A 23,153-nucleotide genomic window follows, 5' to 3' on the forward strand; every position below is an offset into this window, starting at 1 on the left:
CACTAACTTAATTATGTTATGCATATTTGCTTCTCCAGAAAAAAAGAAAAAGTAGAGTGTCAGAGTACCCTGGTGGTAGCCTAAAGGCAAATGAAATAGAGAAAAGTTAACCAATTCCAATGTGATGCTCTTCTTAAGAAAGCACAGGCAGCTTACTTAAGTCCACTGTGAAAAAAAGTATTACCTTCCTGACCTGGTACCAGAACGGTAGAAGAGTTTGTAGACATTCCTAACTCAGGAGCAAGGATAATGTATAACAGTTGTACTGTCACTGATGCTACCTTAGGAGGGAAATATTTAAATATTAAAATATTTTCTTAATAGGACTCTGTTAACTGTTTTCATCAATTCCTCAAGAATAACTATGGAGTTAATAACAAATAGGATAACCTGCCACAGAAATATCACTTTCTCAGATGGTGCTGGGCGATCTCTTATTAATTTATTAAATCAGACTATATAACTTTTGGTAAGCCTTGAAACCTCAGGCTATCAATATACATCAATTTTCCATGACTAGAAAGTAATTATTTCCTACATACTCACCACTGGGAAGAAGGAACTCAGATAGATCTAAAGATATTCATTACCGTATGGGCTCTAGATAACGAATACACACACAACATGTGCATACACACAGGCCACTGAGTTATTAATTCCCATGCTATCATCCATAATTGTATCAAATTTTCCCTCTTTTTAAAAAGAATTATCAAATAATCATTTAGTTACTTAATATAACTTGTGAACCCTAATGAAATATTATAGATTTTAATATTTACTTTTCATTTATGGAAAATCAAATAAGGAACTGCTTTACATTCATAAAGATGCATTCCAATACCATTCAAGCCAGGTGCCATATATTCCACGGGCTAATTTCACTCTATAAGTATCTTTAAGATTACACATTAAGTACTATGGCATAAGACATTCCTATTTATTAAAGACCTACTGGAGCCAGGTATTCATTTGGGCATTTTGTATGAAATTAATAATAATTATTACAATTGCATGATAACGTAATAATATTATTGCCATAAATTAGGTCATTTCATTATATTGGCCAAATTACTTATTGTTTTTAATTACAGCAATTAATATTTATTGAGAGCTAAAGTACTTCAACTAAAATATATATTTTCTGTTTTTATAATAGCTACTAATATTTATCAAGAGTTCATTATATGGTGGGCATCATACCAATTGTTTTGCATTTATTATCTTCCTTGATTGTCACAACAACCCTGAAATGGGTACTAACATCCTCATTTTACACTTGAGGAAAATGAGGCTCAGAAAGTATAGTTTACTCAGAGTCACATGGCTAAAGAATGCTGGGACAAAAGTCCATGCTGTTTCTATTATATCACACTGCCTCCCACATAAAATAAAGCCAAAGACAACCAAGATTTTTTGCAACCTTAAAAATTTAGTTTGCCTCTTCACTTTGGAAGCATGCATTTCCCCCAGATTAATGATGATGATGATGTCAGGAATAGTAATATTAATATCACTATTAATATCATTAATTATAAATGATATAACAACTCATTTCTAGAAAATGAGAAAACTGTCTAACGTTTCCGCATTATTTTTGCCTCTATGTAGTTAAGATGGGGCTAACATTCAAGTATTTTATTTGCCAAATCAGAATTTTCCCCCTCTAACAAGCTGATAAAATATTTAATAAGAGAGCTGGAGTAAACAACCATGAATAACGATCACAGAACACCTCTTAAGTGTGTCAAATCAGTGTTCATTCTGAATAGGTAATAAAGCACTCCCACAGAGTAACAAGGATCCAACATTGACTATGTTTTTCACTAATGTTTTAAAACTTCACCAATTCAAACAACACTAACTAAACTCGTGATAATTTGGATATGCTGTGCTATTTTACCTTTGTACTATTAAAACCAAGTAATGCAAAACCAATAGTATTAACAGCAGCAAACTGTGCCCTATTGCTGTTTCCTCTAGCTAAATAAGTCTAGTCTCATTCTCTTTCTTCTTCCTCCCTCTTACCCCCTTCCCTCTCCTTCTCTCTCTCCCCTTACTCAACCCCCCTCTTCAGGGCCTCCCTGGGTCAACCCCCTTGACCAGAATCAGCCATTCATTTCCAGCCTTTCTTGCCACCAGCCCATTCTCGGCAACTGGCTCTGCCCCTTACTCCCAGCCTTAGTAATTAATTGTGCTATTATTGTGAATTAATCGTACAAGCAAGTCAATGTTTAGCCTAATTAAGAGTGAACCCAACAAATTATCTAAAGCACCACTCCAGCAGAATTTGCATCCAGCCTTGTATGAGCAGCCAATCAAGCTTTTCAGCTATTGAATCAAGGAGTTCTGGGCTTCATTAAAACATACAACTCGGCTCTCTTCCCACACCAGCTCCTGAACCCTTTCCCAGTCGTCCATTCTTTACCCACCCCTAAATGCTGTGTTTAGCTACATACCTTTGGAAATCATATTGTATCTCTTTTTTTTAATTTGCTACAGTTGGTAGCTTTGTACTTCAATAGTTTCATCAGTTTAGGTCACTTATATTTTATTAAATTTAAATTTTTTCTTACCACCTCCCAAAATAAATTAAACAAATACCACCTCCCAAAACAAACAAATATCACCTCCCAAAATAAATAAAACAAAGAAGCAAACACACAAACACTCCTTCCTTGGAAGGAAGCTACCGGTGTAAACAATGGAAGCAGGCTGACCACCTTATTACTTGAAGAGCAATAAGAAGTGAAAATCACTGTTCTTATCAGTAAAAATGTGCACCTGGGCTTCTACTACTCAATCAATATTGACTAGAAAAGGAAAAAAGTTTGTGTAAGGGATCAGAAAGCATTACTGAAGGTGTTGAAAATGGTGAACTTAACAAAAATTTTTTAATTAAAAATAAACTACTGCTTAAAGTAAAAGTTCACCCTGATTTTTTTCCACTAAATGATAATTCAGCCTTGAGAAAAATTATGTGCTGAAGCCTACAACTGTGACGACAGAAACTGAAGCTACAAATCAGAGAGTCTTTTCATACTTATGAACCACTGTATTAGTGATTCTTTTAAAAATCAGGATAAATGTAAGAGCTCCAGAGGCTAAGACCTAAGTCAGCTTGGTGCATGGACTTTAATTAGATCTTGAACAATTTCTTTCAGCCTTCGAAGTCTATGCCAGTCTCTCCCTCATTTATTTTTCCTATTTATCCTTGCTTGCTTTTGCTGCCCCCTCAGCACATAGAAACCACGCATTTTGGCCGGGCGCGGTGGCTCACGCCTGTAATGCCAGCACTTTGGGAGGCCAAGGCGGGCGGATCACGAGGTCAGGAGATCGAGACCATCCTGGCGAACATGGTGAAACCCCGTCTCTATTAAAAATACAAAAAAATTAGCCGGGTGTGGTGGTGGGCGCCTGCAGTCCCAGCTACTCGGGAGGCTGAGGCAGGAGAATGGCGTGAACCCGGGAGGCGGAGCTTGCAGTGAGCCGAGATCCCGCCACTGCACTCCAGCCAGGGCGACAGAGTGAGACTCTGTCTCAAAAACAAACAAACAAACAAACAAACAAAGAAACCATGCATTTTACACTTTAGGAAAGTCTCCATTTCAGATATTCTCTCCTGCCACCTCCTTTGGTGCAGTCGTCCTGGTCAGATCACACTTACTCAGGGTACTCACCACACCCAGCCAGATGAGTTCTCCACGTGACTTCTTACTAAAGCTTATCAAAAAGGAAACAGAACAGAGAGACAGAGTCTATTCCATTCTCATTACAGTCACCACCTAACTTTCACCTTCACGTTGTTCAGGTCCTGAATACGTAACATTTATTTTCAAATAAATAGTAACATTTATTTTCAAAATTGCCTGCATCACTTTGTCTTATTTCTCAATTTCTCTCTCTGAAATACTTAACACATAGTGATGTATTAATATTGGTAATTGATTCTCTGGAAAAGGCTTTGTATCAAGAAAAATGGAACTTTTCCTTTTGATTAACACTAAAAAAAATCAGCTTCTTCATATTCTGCCCCAAATAGTATGCGCTCTTTGGAAACATTCCAGTTCACAGAAGGATTTTTACCAGTGAGTCAAATGTCTAATTCCTTCAGTGCTAGACACAGTATTTATCATTATAATATGAAAATAAGTCTATAAACATATAGATGCATATGCAAGCATATAAGTATCTATGCATACTGTTATTTAAACCTGTTTTGGAACATAAAGTAAAAGGGGCCAAGCACATCACAAAATAACAAGTGCTTATTAAAGAGTTCAGTATGTATTTCCTCAAAAAGCCCATTAACAACACAGCAGGAGAATATTTCAACACCAAGTTTCAGAAATTCAGAAGGGGGAAGATACCCTTCTTTTCCTGTGATTCATTAATGAGACAATCAGTGCTGAAAACATGCCTTTTGCTGCCATCAAGTGGCTCTTTTCAGAATATTCTGATCAACGTCATGGTGTGCTAGCACTGCTTCCCCCACCACTTCCTTCCTTGTACATTATACATTATCATCCTTTGGGGAACAGGAATATTTGAAAAGACCAAGCAAGCCTTTCCTAAATTAGGGCTTTATACTATGGATGCTATAAAAATTACATTACTAAGAAATTATTCAGAAAGACAACTTCAAAAAGTGTTTGAAGTACCCAAAACTGAAAAATCCTTCCCAGCCCTGGGTGACCTTTTCAGTTTCTAGTCAGTAAAGATTTTGACCTGAACTTGGGAGCATGCCTCTCTTTATTAATACCAAATAAATAATTTCTAAATAGACTGGTTCAGGGTACATAGTTGAAAAGAGAGGAAATTAGAAAATGTATTTGGAATAATTTTTAATCAAGTCAAATCCCATTACTATGGAAGAAAATAGTTTTGTATTGATGTCTCATTTTCTCAAGGCTTCATTCCTATATATAAATAATGCAGCATATTGTATAGTCACTGCAAAAGTTCAACTGTGATTACTATATAATTCTCATTTTAACATAGTTGATTGCCTAGCCCCTTTTTCTTTGAATATCTTGCCTTTTTTATAGCTTTTTCTTTTTTTAAGTTCTGGGGTACATGTGCAGGATGAGTAGGTTTGTTTCATAGGTAAATGTATGCCATGGTGGTTTGCTGCACCTATCAACCCATCAGCTAGGTATTAAGCCCAGCGTGCATCAGCTCTTTTCTCTAATGCTCTCCCACTCCCACTCTTCCCCAACAGGCCCCAGTGTCTGTTGTTCCCCTCCCTGTGTCCATGTGTTCTCATTGTTCAACTCCCACTTATAAGTGAGAATATGCAATGTTTGGTTTTCTGTTCCTGCATTAGTTTGCTGAGGATGATGGCTTCCATCTTCATCCATCTCCCTACAAAGGACATGATCTCGTTCTTTTTTATGTCTGCATACTATTCCATGGTGTGTATGTACCGCATTTTCTTTATCCATTCTATCACTGATGGGTATTTGGGTTGATTCCATGTCTTTGCTATGGTAAATAGTGCTGCAATGAACATAGGTGTGCATGTGCCTTTATAATAGAATGATTTATAAATCCTTTGGGTGTATACTCAGTAATGGGATTGCTGGGTCGAATGGTATTTCTGGTTCTAAATCTTTGAGGAATCACCACACTGTCTTCCACAATGGTTGAACTAATTTACATTACCAACAGTGTAAAAGTGTTTCTATTTCTCTACAACCTCACCAGCATCTGTTGTTTCCTGACTTTTTAATAACTGCCATTCTGACTGGCATGAGATGGTATCTCATTGTGGTTTTGATTTGCGTTTCTCTAATGATCAGTAACATTGAGCTCTTTTTCATGTGTTTGTTGGTTGCATGTACGTCTTTTTTTTTTTTTTTTGAGAAGTGTCTGTTTATATCCTTTGCCCACTTTTTAACAGGGTTGTGTTTTTACCTTGTAAATTTGCTTAAGTTCCTTATAGATTCTGGATATTAGACCTTAGTCAGATGGATAGATTGCAAAGATTTTCTCCCATTCCATAAGTTGTCTGTTCACTCTGATGATAGTTTCATTCACTGTGCAGAAGCTCTTTAGTTTAATTAGATGCCATTTGTCAATTTTTGCTTTTGTTGCAATTGCTTTCGGCAATTTCATCATAAAGTCTTTGCCCATGCCTATGTCCTGAATAGTATTGCCTAGATTGTCTTCTAGGGTTTTTATAGTTTTGGGTTTTACATTTAAGGCTTTAATCCATCTTGAGATAATTTTTGTATAAGGTTTAAGGAAGAGATCCAGTTTCAATTTTCTGCATATAGCTACCAAGTTCTCCCAGCACCATTTATTAAATAGGAAATCCTTTCCCCATTGCTTGTTTTTGTCATGTTTGTTGAAGATCAGATGGTTGTAGATGTGCGAGTTTATTTCTGAGTTCTCTATTCTGTTCCAATGGTCTACGTGCCTATTTTTGTACCAGTACCATGCTGTTTTGATTACTGTGGTGTTGTAGTAAGTTTAAAGGCATCATAGCGTGATACCTCCAGCTTTGTTCTTCTTGCTTACAACTGTCACTTTAGCTATGCGAGCTCTTTTTTGGTTCCATATGAGTTTTAAAATAGATTTTTCTAATTCTGTGAAGAATGTCAACGGTAGTTTAATGGGAATAGCATTAAATCTATAAATTGCTTTGGGCAGTATGGCCATTTTCATGACATTGATTCTTCCTATCCATGACCATGGAATGTTTTTCCATCTGCCTGTGTCCTTTCTGATTTCCTTGACCGGTCTGTAGTTTTCCTTAAAGAGGTCCTTCACTTCCCTTGTTAGCTGTATTCCAAGATATTTTATTCATTTGTGGCAATTGTGAATGCGACTTCATTCATGATTTGGGTTTCTGCTTGTCTGCAGTAGATGTATGGGAATGCTTGTGATTTCTGCAAATTAACTTTGTATCCTGATACTTCACTAAAGTTGTTTATCAGCTTAAGAAGCTTTTGGGCTGAGATGATAGGGTTTCTACATATAGGATAATGTCATCTGCAAACAAAGACAAATTGACTTCTGCTCTTCTTACCTGAATACCCTTTCTTTCTTTCTCTTGCTTGATTGCCCTGGCCAGAACTTCCAACACCAGGTTGAATAGGAGTAGTGAGACAGGGCATTCTTGTTTTGTGCCAGTTTTCAAGTGCAATGCCTCCAGTTTTTGCCCATTCGGTATGTTATTGATATGTTATTGACTGTTTTTTGTCATAAATGGCTCCTATTATTTTGAGGCATGTTCCTTCAACACCTAGTTTATTGAGTTTTTAACATGAAGTGGTGTTGAATTTTATCAAAAGCCTTTTCTGTGTCTATTGAGATAATTATGTGGTTTTTGTCTTTAGTTCTGCTTATGTGGTGAATTGCATTATTGATTTACGTATGTTGAACCAGCCTTGCATCCTGGGGATGAAGCCAACTTGATCGTGGTGGATAAGCTTTTTGATGTGCTGCTGGATTCAGTCTGCTGCCAATATTTTATTGCGAATTTTTGCATGAATGTTCATCAGGGATATTGGCCTGAAGTTTTCTTTTTTTGTTGTATCTCTGCCAGGTTTTTGTATCAGGATGATGCTGGCCTCATAAAGTGAGTTATGGAGGATTCCCTCCTTTTCAATTGTTTGGAATAGTTTCAGAAGAAATGGTACCAGCTCCTCTTTGTACCTCTGGTAGAACTCTGGACCTGGGCTTTTTTTGGTTGGTAGGCTATTTATTACTCCCTCAATTTCAGAACTTATTATTGCTCTATTCAGGGATTCAACTTCTTCTGGGTTCAGTCTTAGGAGGGTTTATGGGTCCAGGAATTTATCCATTTCTTCTAGATTTTCCAGTTTATGTGCATAGAGTTGCTTATAGTATTCTCTGATGGTTGTCTGTATTTCTGTGGGGTCAGTGGTGGTATCCGCCTTATCATTTCTGATTGTGTTTATTTGAGTCTTCTCTTCTTCTTTATTAGTCTCACTAGCAATCTACTTTATTGATTTTTTTTTCAAAAAACCAGCTCCTGGATTCATTGATTTTTTTGAAGGGTTTTTCATGTCTCTATCTCCTTCAGTTCCACTCTGAGCTTGTTTATTTCCTGTCTTCTGCTAACTATGAGATTTGTTTCCTCTTGGTTCTCTAGTTCTTTTAGTTGTGATGTTAGGGTGTCAATTTGAGATCTTTCTAGCTTTTTCATGTGGGCATTTAGTGCTATACATTTCTCTTAATACTGCTTTAGCTGCATCCCAGAAATTCTGATACATTGTTTCTTTGCTCTTTTTGGTTTCAAACAACTTCTTGATTTCTGCCTTAGTTTCATTATTTACCCAGAAGTCATTCAGGAGCAGGTTGTTCAATTTCCATGTAGTTGTGTGGTTTTGAGTAGGCTTTTAAATCTTGAGTTCCAATTTGATTTCACTGTGGTCTGAGAGACTTTTGTTATGATTTCAGTTCTTTTGCATTTGCTGAGGAGTGTTTTACTTCCAGTTATTTGATCAATTTTAGAGTAAGTGCCATGTGGTGCTAAAACAAAAATGTATATTCTGTTGTTTTGTGGGGGAGAGTTCTGTAGATATCTATCAGGTCCACCTGGTCTAGAGCTGAGTTCAAGTCCTGAATATATTTTTTAATTTTCTGTCTCAATGATCTGTCTAATACTGACAGTGGGGTATTAAAGTCTTCCACTATTATTGTGTGTGGGGGTCTAAGTCTCTTTGTAGGTCTCTAAGAACTTGTTTTATTAATCTGGGTGCTCCTGTATTGGGTGCATATATATTTAGGATAGTTAGCTCTTCTTGTTGAATTGAACCTTTTAACATTATGTAATGCCCTTTTTTGTCTTTTTTGACCTTTGTTGCTTTAAAGTCTATTTTGTCAGAAGCTAGGATTGCAACTCCTGCTATTTTCTGCTTTCCATTTGCTTGGTAAATTTTCCTCCATCCCCTTATTTTGAGTCTCTGTGTGTCTTCGCACATGAGCTATGTCTCTTGAAGACAGCACACCGATGGGTCTTGTCTTTGTATCCAGCTTGCCATTCTGTGTCTTTTAATGGGGCATTTAGCCTATTTACATTTCAGGTTAATATTATTACGTATGAATTTGATCCTGTCATCATGATGGTGGCTGGTTAATTTTGCAGACTTGCTAATGTAGTTGTTTCATAGTGTCATTGGTCTGTGTACTTCAGTGTGTTTTTGTAGTAGCTGGTAATGGTTTTTCCTATCCGTATTTAGTGCTTCCTGAAGGAAGCGCTAAATATGCAAGACAGGCCTGGTGATGACAAAATCCCTCAGCATTTGTTTGTCTGAAAAAGATTTTATTTCTCCTTTGCTTTTGAAGCTCAGTTTGGCTGGATATGAAATTCTGGGTTGGAATTTCTTTTCTTTAAGAATGTTGAATATTGGCCCCCAGTCTCTTCTGGCTTGCAGGGTTTCTGCTTAGGGGTCTGCTGTTAGTCTGATGGGCTTCCCTTTGTAGGTGACCTGGCTTTTTTCTCTTGCTGCCCTTAGCATTTTTTTCTTCATTTCAACTCTGGAGAATCTGGTGATTACGTGTCTTGGAGTAGATCTTTTCATGGAGTATCTTATTGGGGTTCTCTGGATTTCCAGAATTTGAATACTGGTCTGTCTTACTAGGCTGGTGAAGTTCTCCTGGATGATATCCTGAAGTGTGTTTTTCCACTTAGTTCCATTTTCCCCATCTCTTTCAGGTACTTCAATCAGTTGTAAGTTCCATCTTTTTACATAGTCCCATAATTCTTGGAGGTTTTGTTCATTCCTTTTCACATTCTTTATTCTCTAATCTTGTCTGCCTGCCTTATTTCAGCAAGACGGTCTTCAAGCTCTGATATTCTCTCTTCTGCTTGGTCAGTTCAGCTATTGATACTTGTGTCTGCATCACAAAGTTGTCTTGCTGTGTTTTTCAGCCCCATCAGGTCATTTATGTTCCTCTACAGACTGTTTATTCTAGTTAACAGCTCCTGTAATCTTTTATCATGGATCTTAGCTTCTTTGAATTGGGTTAGAACATAATCTTTTGGCACAGTGAAATCAGTTATAACCCACTCTCTAAAGCCTACTTCTGTCAGTTCGTCCATCTCAGCTTCAGCCCTGTTCTGTGCTGTTGCTGGAGAGATATTGTGATCATTTGGAGGAAGAGAGGCATTCTGGCTTCTGGGATTTTCAGGATTTTTGCATTGGTTTTTCCTCATTTTTGTGGATTTATCTACCTTTGATCTTTGTGGCTGATGACCTTTGGATGGGGTTTTTGTGGGGTCTTTTTTGTTGTTGTTGCTGTTGTTATTGTTGCTTTCTGTTTGTTTGTCTTCTAACAGTCAGGCCCCTCTTCTGCAGGTCTGCTGCAGTTTGCTGGGGGTCCACTCCAGACCCTGTTCGCCTGGGTTATCACCAGTGGAGGCTGCAGAACAGCAAAGATTGCGGCCTGCTCCTTCCTCTGAAAGGTTCTTCCCAGAGGGGTACCAACCTGATGTCAGCCAGAGCTCTCCTGCATCAGGTGTCTGCTGACCCCTGTTTGGAGGTCTCACCCAGACAGGAGGCATGGGGTCAGGGACCCTCTTGAGGAGGCAGTCTGTCCTTAACAGAGCTGGTGTGCTGTGCTCAAGGAATCGCCCTCATCAGGATCAGAGCCCTCATCAATCTCTTCAGAGCTGGCAGGCAAGAAAGATTAAGCCTGCTGAACCTGAGACCATGGCCACCCCTCCCCACAGGTGCTCTGTCCCAGGGAGATGAGAGTTCAGTCTGTAAGCCCCTAACTGGAGCTGGTGGACTTTCTACAGGGAGGCCCTGCCTGCTGAGGAAGGATCTAGAGAAGCAGTCTGGTCACAGCTGTTTTGCTGCACTGCGGGGAATTCTGCCCAGTCCAAACCTCCCAAACTGCCTACTGAAGCCACAGTAATGGCGCTTCCCCTCCCCCTGGCAACTTGATCATCCCAGGCAGATTCAAGACTGCTGTGCTGGTAATGGGGATTTCAAGCCAGTGGTTCTTAGCTTACTGGGCTCTATAGGAGTGGGAGCCACTGAGCAAGACCACTTGGCTCCCTGGCTTAAGCCCCTTTTCCAAAGGAGTGGACACTTGCGTCTCACTGGAGTTCCAAGTGTCACTGGAGTATGTAAAAAACTCCTGCAGCTCAGTGCCTGCCTGAACAGCCACCCAGTTTTGTGCTTGAGACCCAGGGCCCTGGTGGTGTAGGCTCACAAGGTAATCTCTTGATTCATGGATTGCAAAAATCCATGGGAAAAGCATAGTAACCCTGGTGGGTAGCACAGTCCCCCGCCACTTCCCTTGGCTGGGGGAGGGAGGTCTCCCCACTCCTCTGGGCTCCATGCACTTCCTGGGTGAAGCAATGCCCCATCCTGCTTCTGCTCACTCTCCATGGGGCGCACCCACTGCCTAGCCAGTCCCAGTAGGATGAACTAGGTACCTCAGCTGGAAATGCAGAAACCACCTGCCTTCTGTGTTGGTCTCCCTGGCAGCTGCAGACCCGAGCTGTTTCTATTCGGCCATCTTGGCCCCTCCCACCATCTTCCCTTTGTTCCACAAGAGATCATTAAACTGATAGTAGAATTTACAAAAATAAGGACAATTGTTACTTCTAAAACAAAGCCAAAATACTGAGGAAAATATTTCTTTTGAGAAAAAAAATTTTGTCTGTTAGTGCACATGCTTGAGCCCACTAGCCCAACTTCTGAGATCTTATCAGGAAGCTGCTGATCACCAGGAATTTGCTATCTAATGGGAGACTGCCTTTCCCTGGCACCGGCTGCGACCAATTATTATTTTGGAGAGACTGTTTAACAAAAGTACACTTTTTTTTTTTGAGAAAAAAAAAATAGTTCAGAGCAGTCTGAGCTATGTGAGGTACTCAGGCCCAGAAAGACATGAGTATGAAACTTCAGTCATTGCCCCCAACCCCACAAGACCCCACCCCCAGCCTCCACCACACCCATCACCCATGCCTGGGGGCAATTGTTTAAAGTCATTTTGTTCCTGACCAGCCGTATAGCCAATCAACAGCTTGTGTTATTTTAATGTAAATTCTTGGTAAACAGCTCAAAATCTGCCTCTTCTTTTCCTTTAACAAAACACTTAATAACTGCTGTTAATTGGAGCATATATTCAGGGCCGTTTGAATCTATGATCCTGGGTTGCAGTCCTCAAGATTGGCCTAAACAAACTCTACTTATATTAATTTTGCCTCAGTTTCTTCCTTTTAGGTCAACACTTTCATATGCTGAGAAAGCAGCAAATCAGAGTATTGGTTCCTTTGATTGGAAAATGCATTAATATGATTTTTTTCACTAAAAGAAAAGCCCTTGATAAATCAAAGTGGATAGAAGTTGAGGCAAAAGGAAAATAAATTGCTCTACATAATAAAACAGGAATTCAAGTTATTTGGGGAGGGGTGTCCAGAGAAAAGTAAGAACCTGAAACTGGGAGAAGAGAATAGCTAGGGATGTTTTGAGGTTCTAAAATCCAAAGGAAACTGTATATTAAAATCACAAAACTGCACCTATGGTAGCAGTTCCCCGGGAGATATTTTTCCCCCAGAGCCCAGTTTAAGTACAAGCTTCCTTGATGCTTGCCTGTGCTAAGTGGTTTTGTTGGAGTAGGTAGCTAGGCAGACATGAGCAGGGCAGGAAAGGGCCCTCCTCAGGAATGTCAGGCTACCATCAGGTGATAGGCAGTCATTAAACAGTCTCTCCAAAATAATAATTAGTCACAGCCAGTGCCAGGGAAAGGCAGTCTCCCAACAGATAGCAAACTCTTGGTGATCAGCAGCTTCCCGATAAGATCTCAGAAGTTGGGCTAGTGGGCTCAAGCATGTGCAGTAACTGACAAAATGGTGGAGTTTAACTAGTATATGACCTTCCTCTGGGAACACTTGACTGCTAAGGGGAAAATGCCTTGAATGAGTATGCACACAACTTCAGTAAACACACTGCACATGCAGCACCTCCCAAGTGCTGACAGGCCACTGAGCATGCAAACAGTCCACTCCAAGGGAAGAATCAGGGGAGAAGAAATGCAAACCTCAGAACCATTCCAACATATAAAAACCCAAGTCAAAGGTTAGATGGGGCACTTGGATCTCTCAAGTTGTCCGCTTGGCCCTCTTCCAAGTGTACTGTACTTCCTTTCATTCTTGCTCTAGAATTTTTAATAAACTCTCACTCTTGCTCTGAAACTTGTCTCAGTCTCTCACTCTGCCTTATGTCCCTTGGCTGAATTCTTTCCTCTAACAAGGCAAAAATCCAGTTTGCTGCAGATCCGATGGATTCAGCGCTGCTAACAGTTACATGTTTTCCATTTCACCTCCCCCTCCCACTATAGCCCATTGCGGGATCATCTGTGTGGAAATTTCTATTTTCAATTTTTCAATTAATATGAGCCAAATCCTTGTTTCTGGTCCCTACATAAAGGTTAAAATTCAAGTGCCTAAGTCACCTCCACTGAGCATCTCAGTATCAATCAGTTGTTAGTCTTACCGCCTGAGTTTTCAGATCCTTCTGCATTTTTGTCCTCTGGGATTTTTCCTGACCTTTGGGTAAACTCAGCTATGCATTTTAAAGGAGTATACCAAGCTGCATTATCTCCTCCAGCTGTTCTAAAGATTTTGTAGTAGGCAAGGCTTCAGGTTACCTAGTCTGCCACCTTGTAAAAAAAAGAAGTTACTCATAAAATGGCTAGATGCAAAACTATGCCCAGGATCAGCACCTTCTCCTCAGCAGAACCCTCAATATTTATAAAATGATGAGTTTAGTTACATCTTGGTGACTTAAAGAATAAAGGAGGTTCTCTTTGGAAGGCTGAGGCGGGCGGATCACGAGGTCAGGAGATCGAGACCATCCTGGCTAATACGGTGAAACCCCGTCTCTATTAAAAATACAAAAAATTAGCTGGGTGTGGTGGCAGGCGCCTGTAGTCCCAGCTACTTAGGAGGCTGAGGCAGGAGAATGGCATGAACCCAGGAGGCAGAGCTTGCAGTGAGCCGAGATCATGCCACTGCACTCCAGCCTGGGCGACAGAGTGAGACTCAGTCTCAAAAAAAAAAGAATAAAGGAGGTTACAATAAGCAGCATTTTAGTGGTATAAGGAACAGAGGTGCAGAAAGAGAGTCAAATTTGAGACAAGGTTTTTCCTCGTGGTGCTACAAATATGGATTGTCTGAGCCTTGATCCTTTTTAGCTCAACCAACTAACTTACCTCTTTCCCTCTCCATCTGACTGCCTTTCAGCTTGGCTCCCCAAAGATGTCTAAAGCCATAAGAGTTAGTGCATACTTCAGGGAATCCACTGTAATGAGAAGAACAGGAGCCAGGCAACTCTGGGCTAAAAACTCTTGAGGTTCCAGTCTAGATAAACCTAGGGATTCTTTTCTCTATAGTAAGAGATCATGAGACCCCAGTTTAGATTAAATTTATACCATTCCTAAAATTGGCATACATGCACACAAAATGCAGACCAGTCTAAGAAAACTCCTTCTTCCCCTTGGAAACCCTACAGCCACTCACCATTCATTCTAGTCCTGAACTCCTCCAGTTTGGAAAGGAATCCTAAAATACATTAACACAGATCTAGCCATCATAGGATATTCTTGAAACCGTTTTGGAAATAATTCTAGGCCAGTATTCCTAGAGAGACCTATAAACAAAGACACATTGGACTCCCCACAAATTCAGTGTAATGCAAATGAGATTCAGTGTAAAGAATCCTGAATTCCTCTTTACTACCAAGAATCTTCTGACATAAAACCAGTTACTTGTGATGTCTGTGTGCTCACTGTCCTTTGTGCACTCCCTGGCTCCATCATTCCCTGTGCTACATGGGATGAAGCAATACCTCAGAAAACATGGTGTCTTCTAGGACAACCCCAATAGCACAGTTGTATCCACTTGCTCTAAGAACTGATTTTCCTCCAAGTTTACACTCCTATTTCAATGTGCTCACTTGATCAAATGATGTGTCATAAAAGTTAATTATACATCTTTTATAAATGGTGATTTAATTTTTATTTTTTATTTTTCTTTTTAGAGGCAGAGTCTTGTTGTTTCACCCAGGCTGGAGTGCAGTAACACAATCATAACTCACTGTAACCTTGAACTCCCAAGCTCAAGCAATCCTCCTGCCTCAGCTTTCCAAGTAGCTAGGACTACAAGGCGTGCCATCACCCCCAGCTAAGTTTTTTTATTTTTTGTAAGAGACAAAGTCTCACTCTGTTGCCCAGACTGGTCTCAAACTTCTGGCCTTAAGTGATCCTGCTGCCTCAGCCTCCCAAAGCACTGGGATTATAGGTATAAGTCACCATGCTCAGCCTTGATTTATTTTTTCTGCAGAACTAAACCATTTGTCCCTTGCTTTGAATTTTTCTAAAATGTGGCATCTTTAATATATCCTCTCAGTAAACGATGCTTTTCCTATGAAGATGAGGCATAATGGTGAAGAGTTCAACAGTTATCTAAAAATCTGCAAGATTGTATTTAGTCTGAGAATAAAAAAGACCACTTTCAATTTTAGTTAGGCTACACATAAATTCTAGGCTAACTATTCTCTTATTTCCTAAGCATATCTCCTGCTTCTTTCATTGTCAAATTCAGCTTGAATAATAAAATACAGAGAAAGGCTAGTAGGATATGGTGAATGAGTAACAGGGTCAACCATCAATCGGACCTGTGTTCTCCTTTAAACAACAAAGTGGCAAAATGTCTCTAGTCCTCAGTTTCTTGATCTGCAAAATGGAGGTAATAACTCCTATTCCATGGAGTCACTGTGAGATTTAATTGAGATAATTCATGCCTGGTGTAAATGTTCAACAACTATTAACTCTCATTTTATTTCCAGCTATTGAGTGCTTCACAGAGTACAAGGAATTATTTATTGCATTTAATTTATTGCTTTCAAATCTGCTCCCTTCCTCAGAATAAGCATTTCCAGTTAGCACAGACCTCATTAGCTCTAGATAAAAAAAAAAACAACAACAAAAACAAAAAAAACAGAATTATCAAAAGTCAGCTTCTGAGCAGAAGATATATTTTATATATTATATCATGTATTATTTCCAGCAATTGCTTTTAAAATGTAGTTTTCACAGAGGTTCCTTCTCCTTCTGCTCTCAGTGCTTTGAGTTCAAAAACAACTCACAGAGAAACCTTTGGCTGTGTTAGCTAACTCCAATCATTACCCATTCTAGTATTACAGGCACTGCTCCAAGGCTGAGACATATTCTGACTAGCCATAGGTTACAGCCTTCAAAACAGACCTGGTATTAAAACTATCATTCTAAGTCCAAGAAATAATTACAAAGTATTTTAATAACTTTCTAAAGCCTGAACATTTTATCTAAAATCACATTCTTGAATTTATCACTTGTTAGTATAAACTAAAATATAAAACATGTGAAATGTATTTTTCCCTTTGCTATTCATCTCCTTTAGTGGTGAGGGAAAAACAATGAAATTCTAAATGAGCTTCCCTCTCAGTACTGAACAATGGTAGCCAAAATCTATACGTAACATCAAAACAGTTCCATGTTTCCCATGGAACTGGACAATAATCCTGCCTAGCCTACATTTAGAAGAAAAGGATATTACCTAGCTTTCTGATCTATTGGGGAAAATGGATCAAAATCTTTCTCAGTAACTATTTCAACACACAACAAATACCTGAAGTGGTTTATTATTGTCACAAATCTAATTTTAATACTAAGCCAATCTCCTTACATTCCGGCCTTAAAACTTACTGAGAGCAGGCCAGACGCAGTGGCTCAAGCCTGTAATCCCAGCACTTTGGGAGGCCAAAGCGGGTGGATCACCTGAGGTCAGGAATTCGAGACCAGCTGAACCAACATGGTGAAATCCCACCTCTACTAAAAAATAACAAAAATTAGCCGGGTGTGGTGGCAGGCGCCTATAATCTCAGCTACTAGGGAGGCTGAGGAAGGAGAATTGCTGGAACCCGGGAGGCAGAGGTTGCAGTGAGTGAGCCGAGATCGCGTCACTGCACTCCAGCCCTGGCCGACAACAGCGAGATTCCTTCTCAAAAAAAACTTACTGAGAACAAACCAAGAGGAAATTATACTGAAAGACCAATCCTTGTGTTTCATTATATAATGAAAGAAAGAAGTGAAGAAAGTTAGAAAAATTATACAACTACTTGTTAGCATATATTCATGTCTTAGTGATTTGATAAGTATATATCACAAGCTAGGAGTTAATACAGGGTGGCCCACTTTATTTTTTATTTATTTATTTATTTATTTATTTATTTATTTTGAGACGGAGTCTTGCTTTGTTGCCAGGCTAGAGTGCAGTGGCACGATCTCGGCTCACTGCAACCTCTGCTTCCTGGGTTCAAGCAATTCTTCTGCCTCAGCCTCCCGAGTAGCTGGGAACACAGGCCTGCACCACCACGCCTACCTAATTTTTATATTTTTAGTAAAGATGGAGTTTCACCATGTTGGCCAGGATGGTCTCCATCTCCTGACCTTGTGATCCGCCGCCTCAGCCTCCCAAAGTACTGGGATTACAACATGAGCCACCATGCCCAGCTGTGGCCCACTTTTAAAACAACCTATTTATAACAAAGGTCTCTCTCTCTCAGGACTGTCAAGAGAGTTAAAGAAAATGCCTCCTGTACCACTTTTATTTAGCCAGGCATTGCAGACCAATGAAATTGCAAACCTGGAAACCTTCACCTTAGCCCCACTCTATGAATCATTTGAATATATGCAAATCAATAAGATTTCCTGATTCTCATACCCCCTTGTCAGTATAATGAAATTAGTACCTGCCCTCCCACCACCCTATATAAAAGTCCTAAAGGATAAAGAACAAAATCTAAATATTGTAATGTACTATATGCTTCCTGGAAAAAAAAATGTTAATGTCTTAGGTAAGAAAAATACACAAAATACTCCTTCTTCTTAGGGTAGAATATTTGTAAAGCAGACTTAGACTACTACAAGTTAAAAAACTCTTAAATTCTTACGAGTTTCAAACATAACACTCACCACAGTAGAAAGGGGAAAGATAACCTACCCCATGTTCCCATCCATTAGAAGAATCGTGTTGTATATGTGAGAAAATATGAAAAGAAAGAGAATTGTGCTGAAGAACATTGTCATCCACGACCCATGATCTTCTCGAAACATTTTTAATCGGAGCAACTGACCTGAAATACAAATATTATTAAAAATTAATGTACATTGTAACTCAAAATTCATGGATCTTTGCTTTATTTTAATGAATCTTTTAATGTCTCACTATATTCTGAAGTCTTTGCCATAAGACTGCCTTATGAGTGAAGCCACAATATAAAGTTCTTTTTGCTTTTTTGTAAATAAATGATCATAAATAAAGTCGAAGACGATCCTCATATCACATTTCATCCTAGAGTAAATAGTACTAATCCAAGAATCTAGTGTTCAGAGATAGTTCATCATGCTAGCATGAAAACAAGATGAATTACAGCCCTACTTACCTGCTATTTTTTATTTTACAAATATGTTTTTGGTTCATAGCAAACGGTAAAGAAGTTGCATGAATCCTATATCGTTTCCCTTTGCTTCTATAGATCCATTCCCAATACTGGCCAGATGATAAAACCAAGGCCAACCTTACTTACAAGGTCTAATTGTTTAAGGTACATGAAAACTTGAAAGAAAAAATTAAGTCTCTGTTATAAAACACGCAGCTTAGCCTCACTCTTAACACACATGCCCCTGTACAAGTACAAACACAAGTGCATATGAGAGGTGACAATGTATGTGTTAATGAAGCTTGGTGTGGCTCCTGGCAAAACATAATTTTCACCCTGATGATAAAATTCCATTTATGAAGACAAATGCTAAAGTTAGAGAGAATGTTAAGAAGCAAACATATATTAAGATGAACACTAAAGTAAAAATTACTAATATCAGAATTCGATCAGAGAAATGTTTTGATTTATGGTAAAGAGAAATGATGGCACCAGTACCCTGAAAGATGAGGAAGGTAAAAAACCTTGGGAGTAAGAAAGAAGTGAGCATAGGTCACCCTGGCTTCTCCCAAGATAAACCGTGTCTATTATACTTACCTCCTTTCCTAAGAATAATAATGGAGATGATGTGCATATAGGAACTACAATTAAAATAGAGTAGAGTAGACCTGAATCTTACAATAATTTTTTTTTTTTTTTTTTTTTTGAGACGGAGTCTTGCTCTGTTGCTGGGCTGGAGTGCAGTGGCGTGATCTCAGCTCACCACAACTTCTGCCTCTCGGGTTCAAGTGATTCCCCTGCCTCAGCCTCCCAGGTAACTGGGATTACAGGCACGCGCCACCATGCCTGGCTAATTTTTTGTATTTTTAGTAGAGGCGGGGTTTCACCGTGTTGGCCAAGATGGTCTCGATCTCCTGACCTCGTGATCTGCCCTCCTCGGCCTCCCAAAGTGCTGGGATTACAGGCCTGAGCCACCATGCCCATCCTAAAATTTCTTACGTTAGAAAATATTCCCTTTTTTAATGATATGTCAGTTATGAAATATATGTATGTATTTCTATCTGGAAATTATCTCTCTAGCGACAAACAGTATCTCTCATATATCTCACTGAGCATAGGAAGAAATAATCTTTTAAGATTTAACTATTGAACTTTTCCTTATATCTCACCTTTATGAAAACAGTACTTTAGATTTCATTTGGAAACTAGGCTAACAGAAACATTATCCTAGCTAAAACTTGAGTAAAAAAAAAAGAGCGGGGAGGAGATTTGGTTACATCATGCCATGGATTCTTGGCCTATACAAGAGAAGCAAAGGTTAAAACTGAAAGTCAGGGAGAATGTGACTGTATAACTAAAAGAAGAATGTGGAAAACGTTCTACTAAAACAAATGATACTAGCCCCCACAAATTATAAGATCACAGAAACTGCTGATTAATTTAATCAATAATTATGAAAAACCAGGGATTTTCAAGCCTCCACACAACATACTGACAAGAATATTAAAAAAAAATTAACCACAGAATGCTTGAGAGTAAAACCACATGCTACAAATATTTTACACTATAAAGAATATTTATTCATTCATTGAACAAATATTTAATGTGTGCCTATTACATGCCAGACACAGTTCTAGGTGCTGGAGATTCAACTGTAAGCAATGCAGGACAGTGCTTGAAGTCAATTATCATCTGAGTATTTAATGGAATTGTGACCTCACTTTGGACTCATGGGCTCTCTTTGTTCAGGGGTCCCTTTGCTGCAAGTCCTTTCAGCTTTAGACCGAGACCTATTTATTTAATTCAGCAGTTGATAATGAAGCACTTCAAAGACCGGCAATTAGAGTTCCTTTAAGATTTAAATGTAAATTTCTTTCTTAACATAAGCATATGTCAAACACATTCACTAGCAAATGTATGTTGAGAGTCAAATAATAATGCTGGTGATTTAACAGTGCTTTGCAAATAAAACATTGTGGACTAACTGTACACAGGTGGAAATAATACAAAGTTAGCAAAAAGAGAGATGTGGCAGTACCATTTATGCTGTCACTGCCAAGCTCATCGTCTGCCACTAATTTCAGCCATTAGTGTCATTAGAACAAAATGGCAGGTTAACATGACTTGAAATTCATTTGAAGAGAACAATAAAAGTGCTGCAAAATATTAAGTCCAGAACTAGTATGACCCAAGTGTTCAGTCAAATTGTACTATAAAAATTTCCCATAAGCTACTTAAAGGTTAACTCTGTAAGTAACCCTCAAATGTTAGAAACATATACACATAGACTGCCCTCAGCTTACTGTTCTCATGAAGGACTTCTCCCATGCAATGTAACCAGACCAAGAACCTTGGAACTGCCTGAAGATGTCAGATGGAAATACACTGTCTCTGCCCTTTAGGGTGACTATATATGTGGTTTCCCTGGGACAGTAGTGGTTTATAATTGTTGTCCTGGCATAATTATTAATAGTAACCCCTTCCTTTCTTAGGTATGCTGGTTTGGAAAATAAATTATGTGCCACTTTTCCTACAGGTCTATAGGTCCCAGAATTCAGAATTTTATGACTTTCTTTTAGAGGAGTTTCAGGAGACAACCAAATGACAACAATCCTTACAGGCCAACAGAAGTGAAAACATCACTAAGAGGGATACATTTCTGACATGGTCAAAAACATGACTATTTTAATCACAGATATATGAATATTTGTAAATCTGAGTGTGTATTTATGTTATTAATAAGATCCATCTTGGAGTATATAGACTGTTACCTTCAATACAGTCAAAGAAATTAGAAAATACAGCTTAGAACAATCAAAAGCATTAAAGTGGGACACAAACCTGTATATGTGAAGAAGGAGAGGGTGGGAGGGCACAGGGATTGATGATTATGAATGTTGGCTAAAGTCAGGTGAAATGGCCTAGAACTTCAGAATTTTTTCTGGAAATACAGTAGGTTTAGGATCACTAAGATGTCATAAAATTCTAACAAGATTAATGATATAAAAGCATATTTAAAAGTATATATTATGGGCCAGGTGCAGTGGCTCATGCCTGTAATCCCAGCACTTTGGGAGGCCGAGGCAGGAGGATCACCTGAGGTCAGGAGTTCGAGACCAGCCTGGCTAACATGGTGAAACCCGGTTTCTACTAAAAATACAAAAATATTAGCCAGGCGTGGTGGTGCACGCCTGTAATCCTAGCTACTTGGGAGGCTGAGGCAGGAGAATCACTTGAACCCAGGAGTTGGAGGTTGCAGTGAGCCAAGATCGCACCATTGCACTCCAGCTTGCACAACAAGAGCAAAACTCCATCTCAAAAAAAAAAGTGTATATAAAATGAGCAAACATATGTTGTGGAAAATAGAGGTAGACAACTGTGACAGGGAGAATTATGGAGAAACTACTTGGTTTCTTGGCCTTTTTGCTGCTGTGTTCTCTTCACCAAAAGAATGGAAAGAAGAATTTCCTTTCTACCTCACTGCTAGACTTTTTAAATTGAGAGTTCTAGGTCCCTTTTCTTTAGGAGTGATTTTCACATGGAGCCTGTGCAAAGAAATACACTAAAGAGTCTCAGAGGAGAAGGAGAAGTGTTTGTGTTTCCAGGTAGGAGATGTGGGGAGCCCTACCTCTGGAAGGTTGTTAAAGCAGGGATCAGATAGACCGAGGGCTTCTGGGTTCATAAAGAATAGAAGGATTTAGGTCTCCAAGGTGGCAGAGACTCATTTGGGGATGACTACATGAATGTTGGTCAAGGCCAAGGTATCAAGGGTCATGTTGATACAGTTTGGCTCTGTGTCCCCACCCAAATCTCACCTTGAATTGTAATAATTCCCAAGTGTTGAAGGAGGGTCCTGGTGAGAGGTAACTGAATCATGGAGGCGAATCTTTCCTGTGCTGTTCTTGTGGTAGTGAATAAGTCTCATGAGAGCTGACGGTTTTATTAATGGGAGTTCCTCTACACAAGCTCTCTCTTGCCTGCTGCCATGCAAGATGTGATTTTGCTCCTCCTTTGCCTTCTGCCATGATTGTGAGGCCTTCCCAGCCATGTGGAATTATGAGTCGATTAAATCTCTTTCCTTTATAAATTACCCAGTCTTAGGTATGTCTTTATTAGCAGAATGAGAACAGACTAATACACATGGCTTTGGAAGTCTGAGTTATCAAACTAAGCTAGTCCCAGGGGAATGGTGCCAGTTAGGGCAGCCACCCACCTCTATTAGGTGCACAATGACGTGAGTAGATCCCAGGCACCTTAGTCTGAGTCATTGTGCCAAAGTGGTAGAAGACCATTACTGAAGTGGCAGTAGGAGAAGGGATGGAGAAGTAAAAACAAGCTAAAGGAGTCTTTTCAGTAACTGTAGCCCTGGAACTCCTATAAAACCTTAGTGATAGAAAAGGTGATGTGAAATATTATTAATATTGTACTCTCTGCTTACCTTGGTAAGCAAAAACTCAGACTAAGATTTAATTTAGAGGAAAAAGTATGGCATTACACATAAGACCCTGACTAGGAAATATAAAAGGACAAATGAAGGGATTCATTCCTCAAGAGGACTCCAAACTGAAATTAACACTACTGTCCATTAAGTCTTCTGCTCTAAAACCTATATATGATTTGGCCAACCTATATATGATTTGGCCCACCCATATATACAAGAAACAAATAGAATCTGCAGCTACT

The 23,153-nt window shown here is 39.1% G+C and overlaps 1 protein-coding gene across 4 annotated transcripts in view; it reads right to left on the reverse strand.

The window, feature by feature from the left end:
• The window catches only part of TMEM117 (transmembrane protein 117), a 554,287-nt gene that overhangs the window by 427,645 nt on the left and 103,489 nt on the right, over positions 1-23,153 (reverse strand). For 3 of the 4 annotated variants that reach the window (XM_003825747.4, XM_003825748.6, XM_063593086.1), the window contains one exon: positions 18,032-18,164. In XM_003825747.4, the coding sequence (XP_003825795.1) occupies positions 18,032-18,164 (133 nt within the window). Of the gene's footprint in view, positions 1-18,003; positions 18,165-23,153 lie in introns of those variants that run through there. The other variant, XM_034935994.3, reaches the window with a different exon arrangement.

This window comes from Pan paniscus, chromosome 10 (genome assembly GCF_029289425.2).
Source record: "Pan paniscus chromosome 10, NHGRI_mPanPan1-v2.0_pri, whole genome shotgun sequence".
In the NCBI taxonomy this organism is placed as follows: Eukaryota; Metazoa; Chordata; class Mammalia; order Primates; family Hominidae; genus Pan; species Pan paniscus.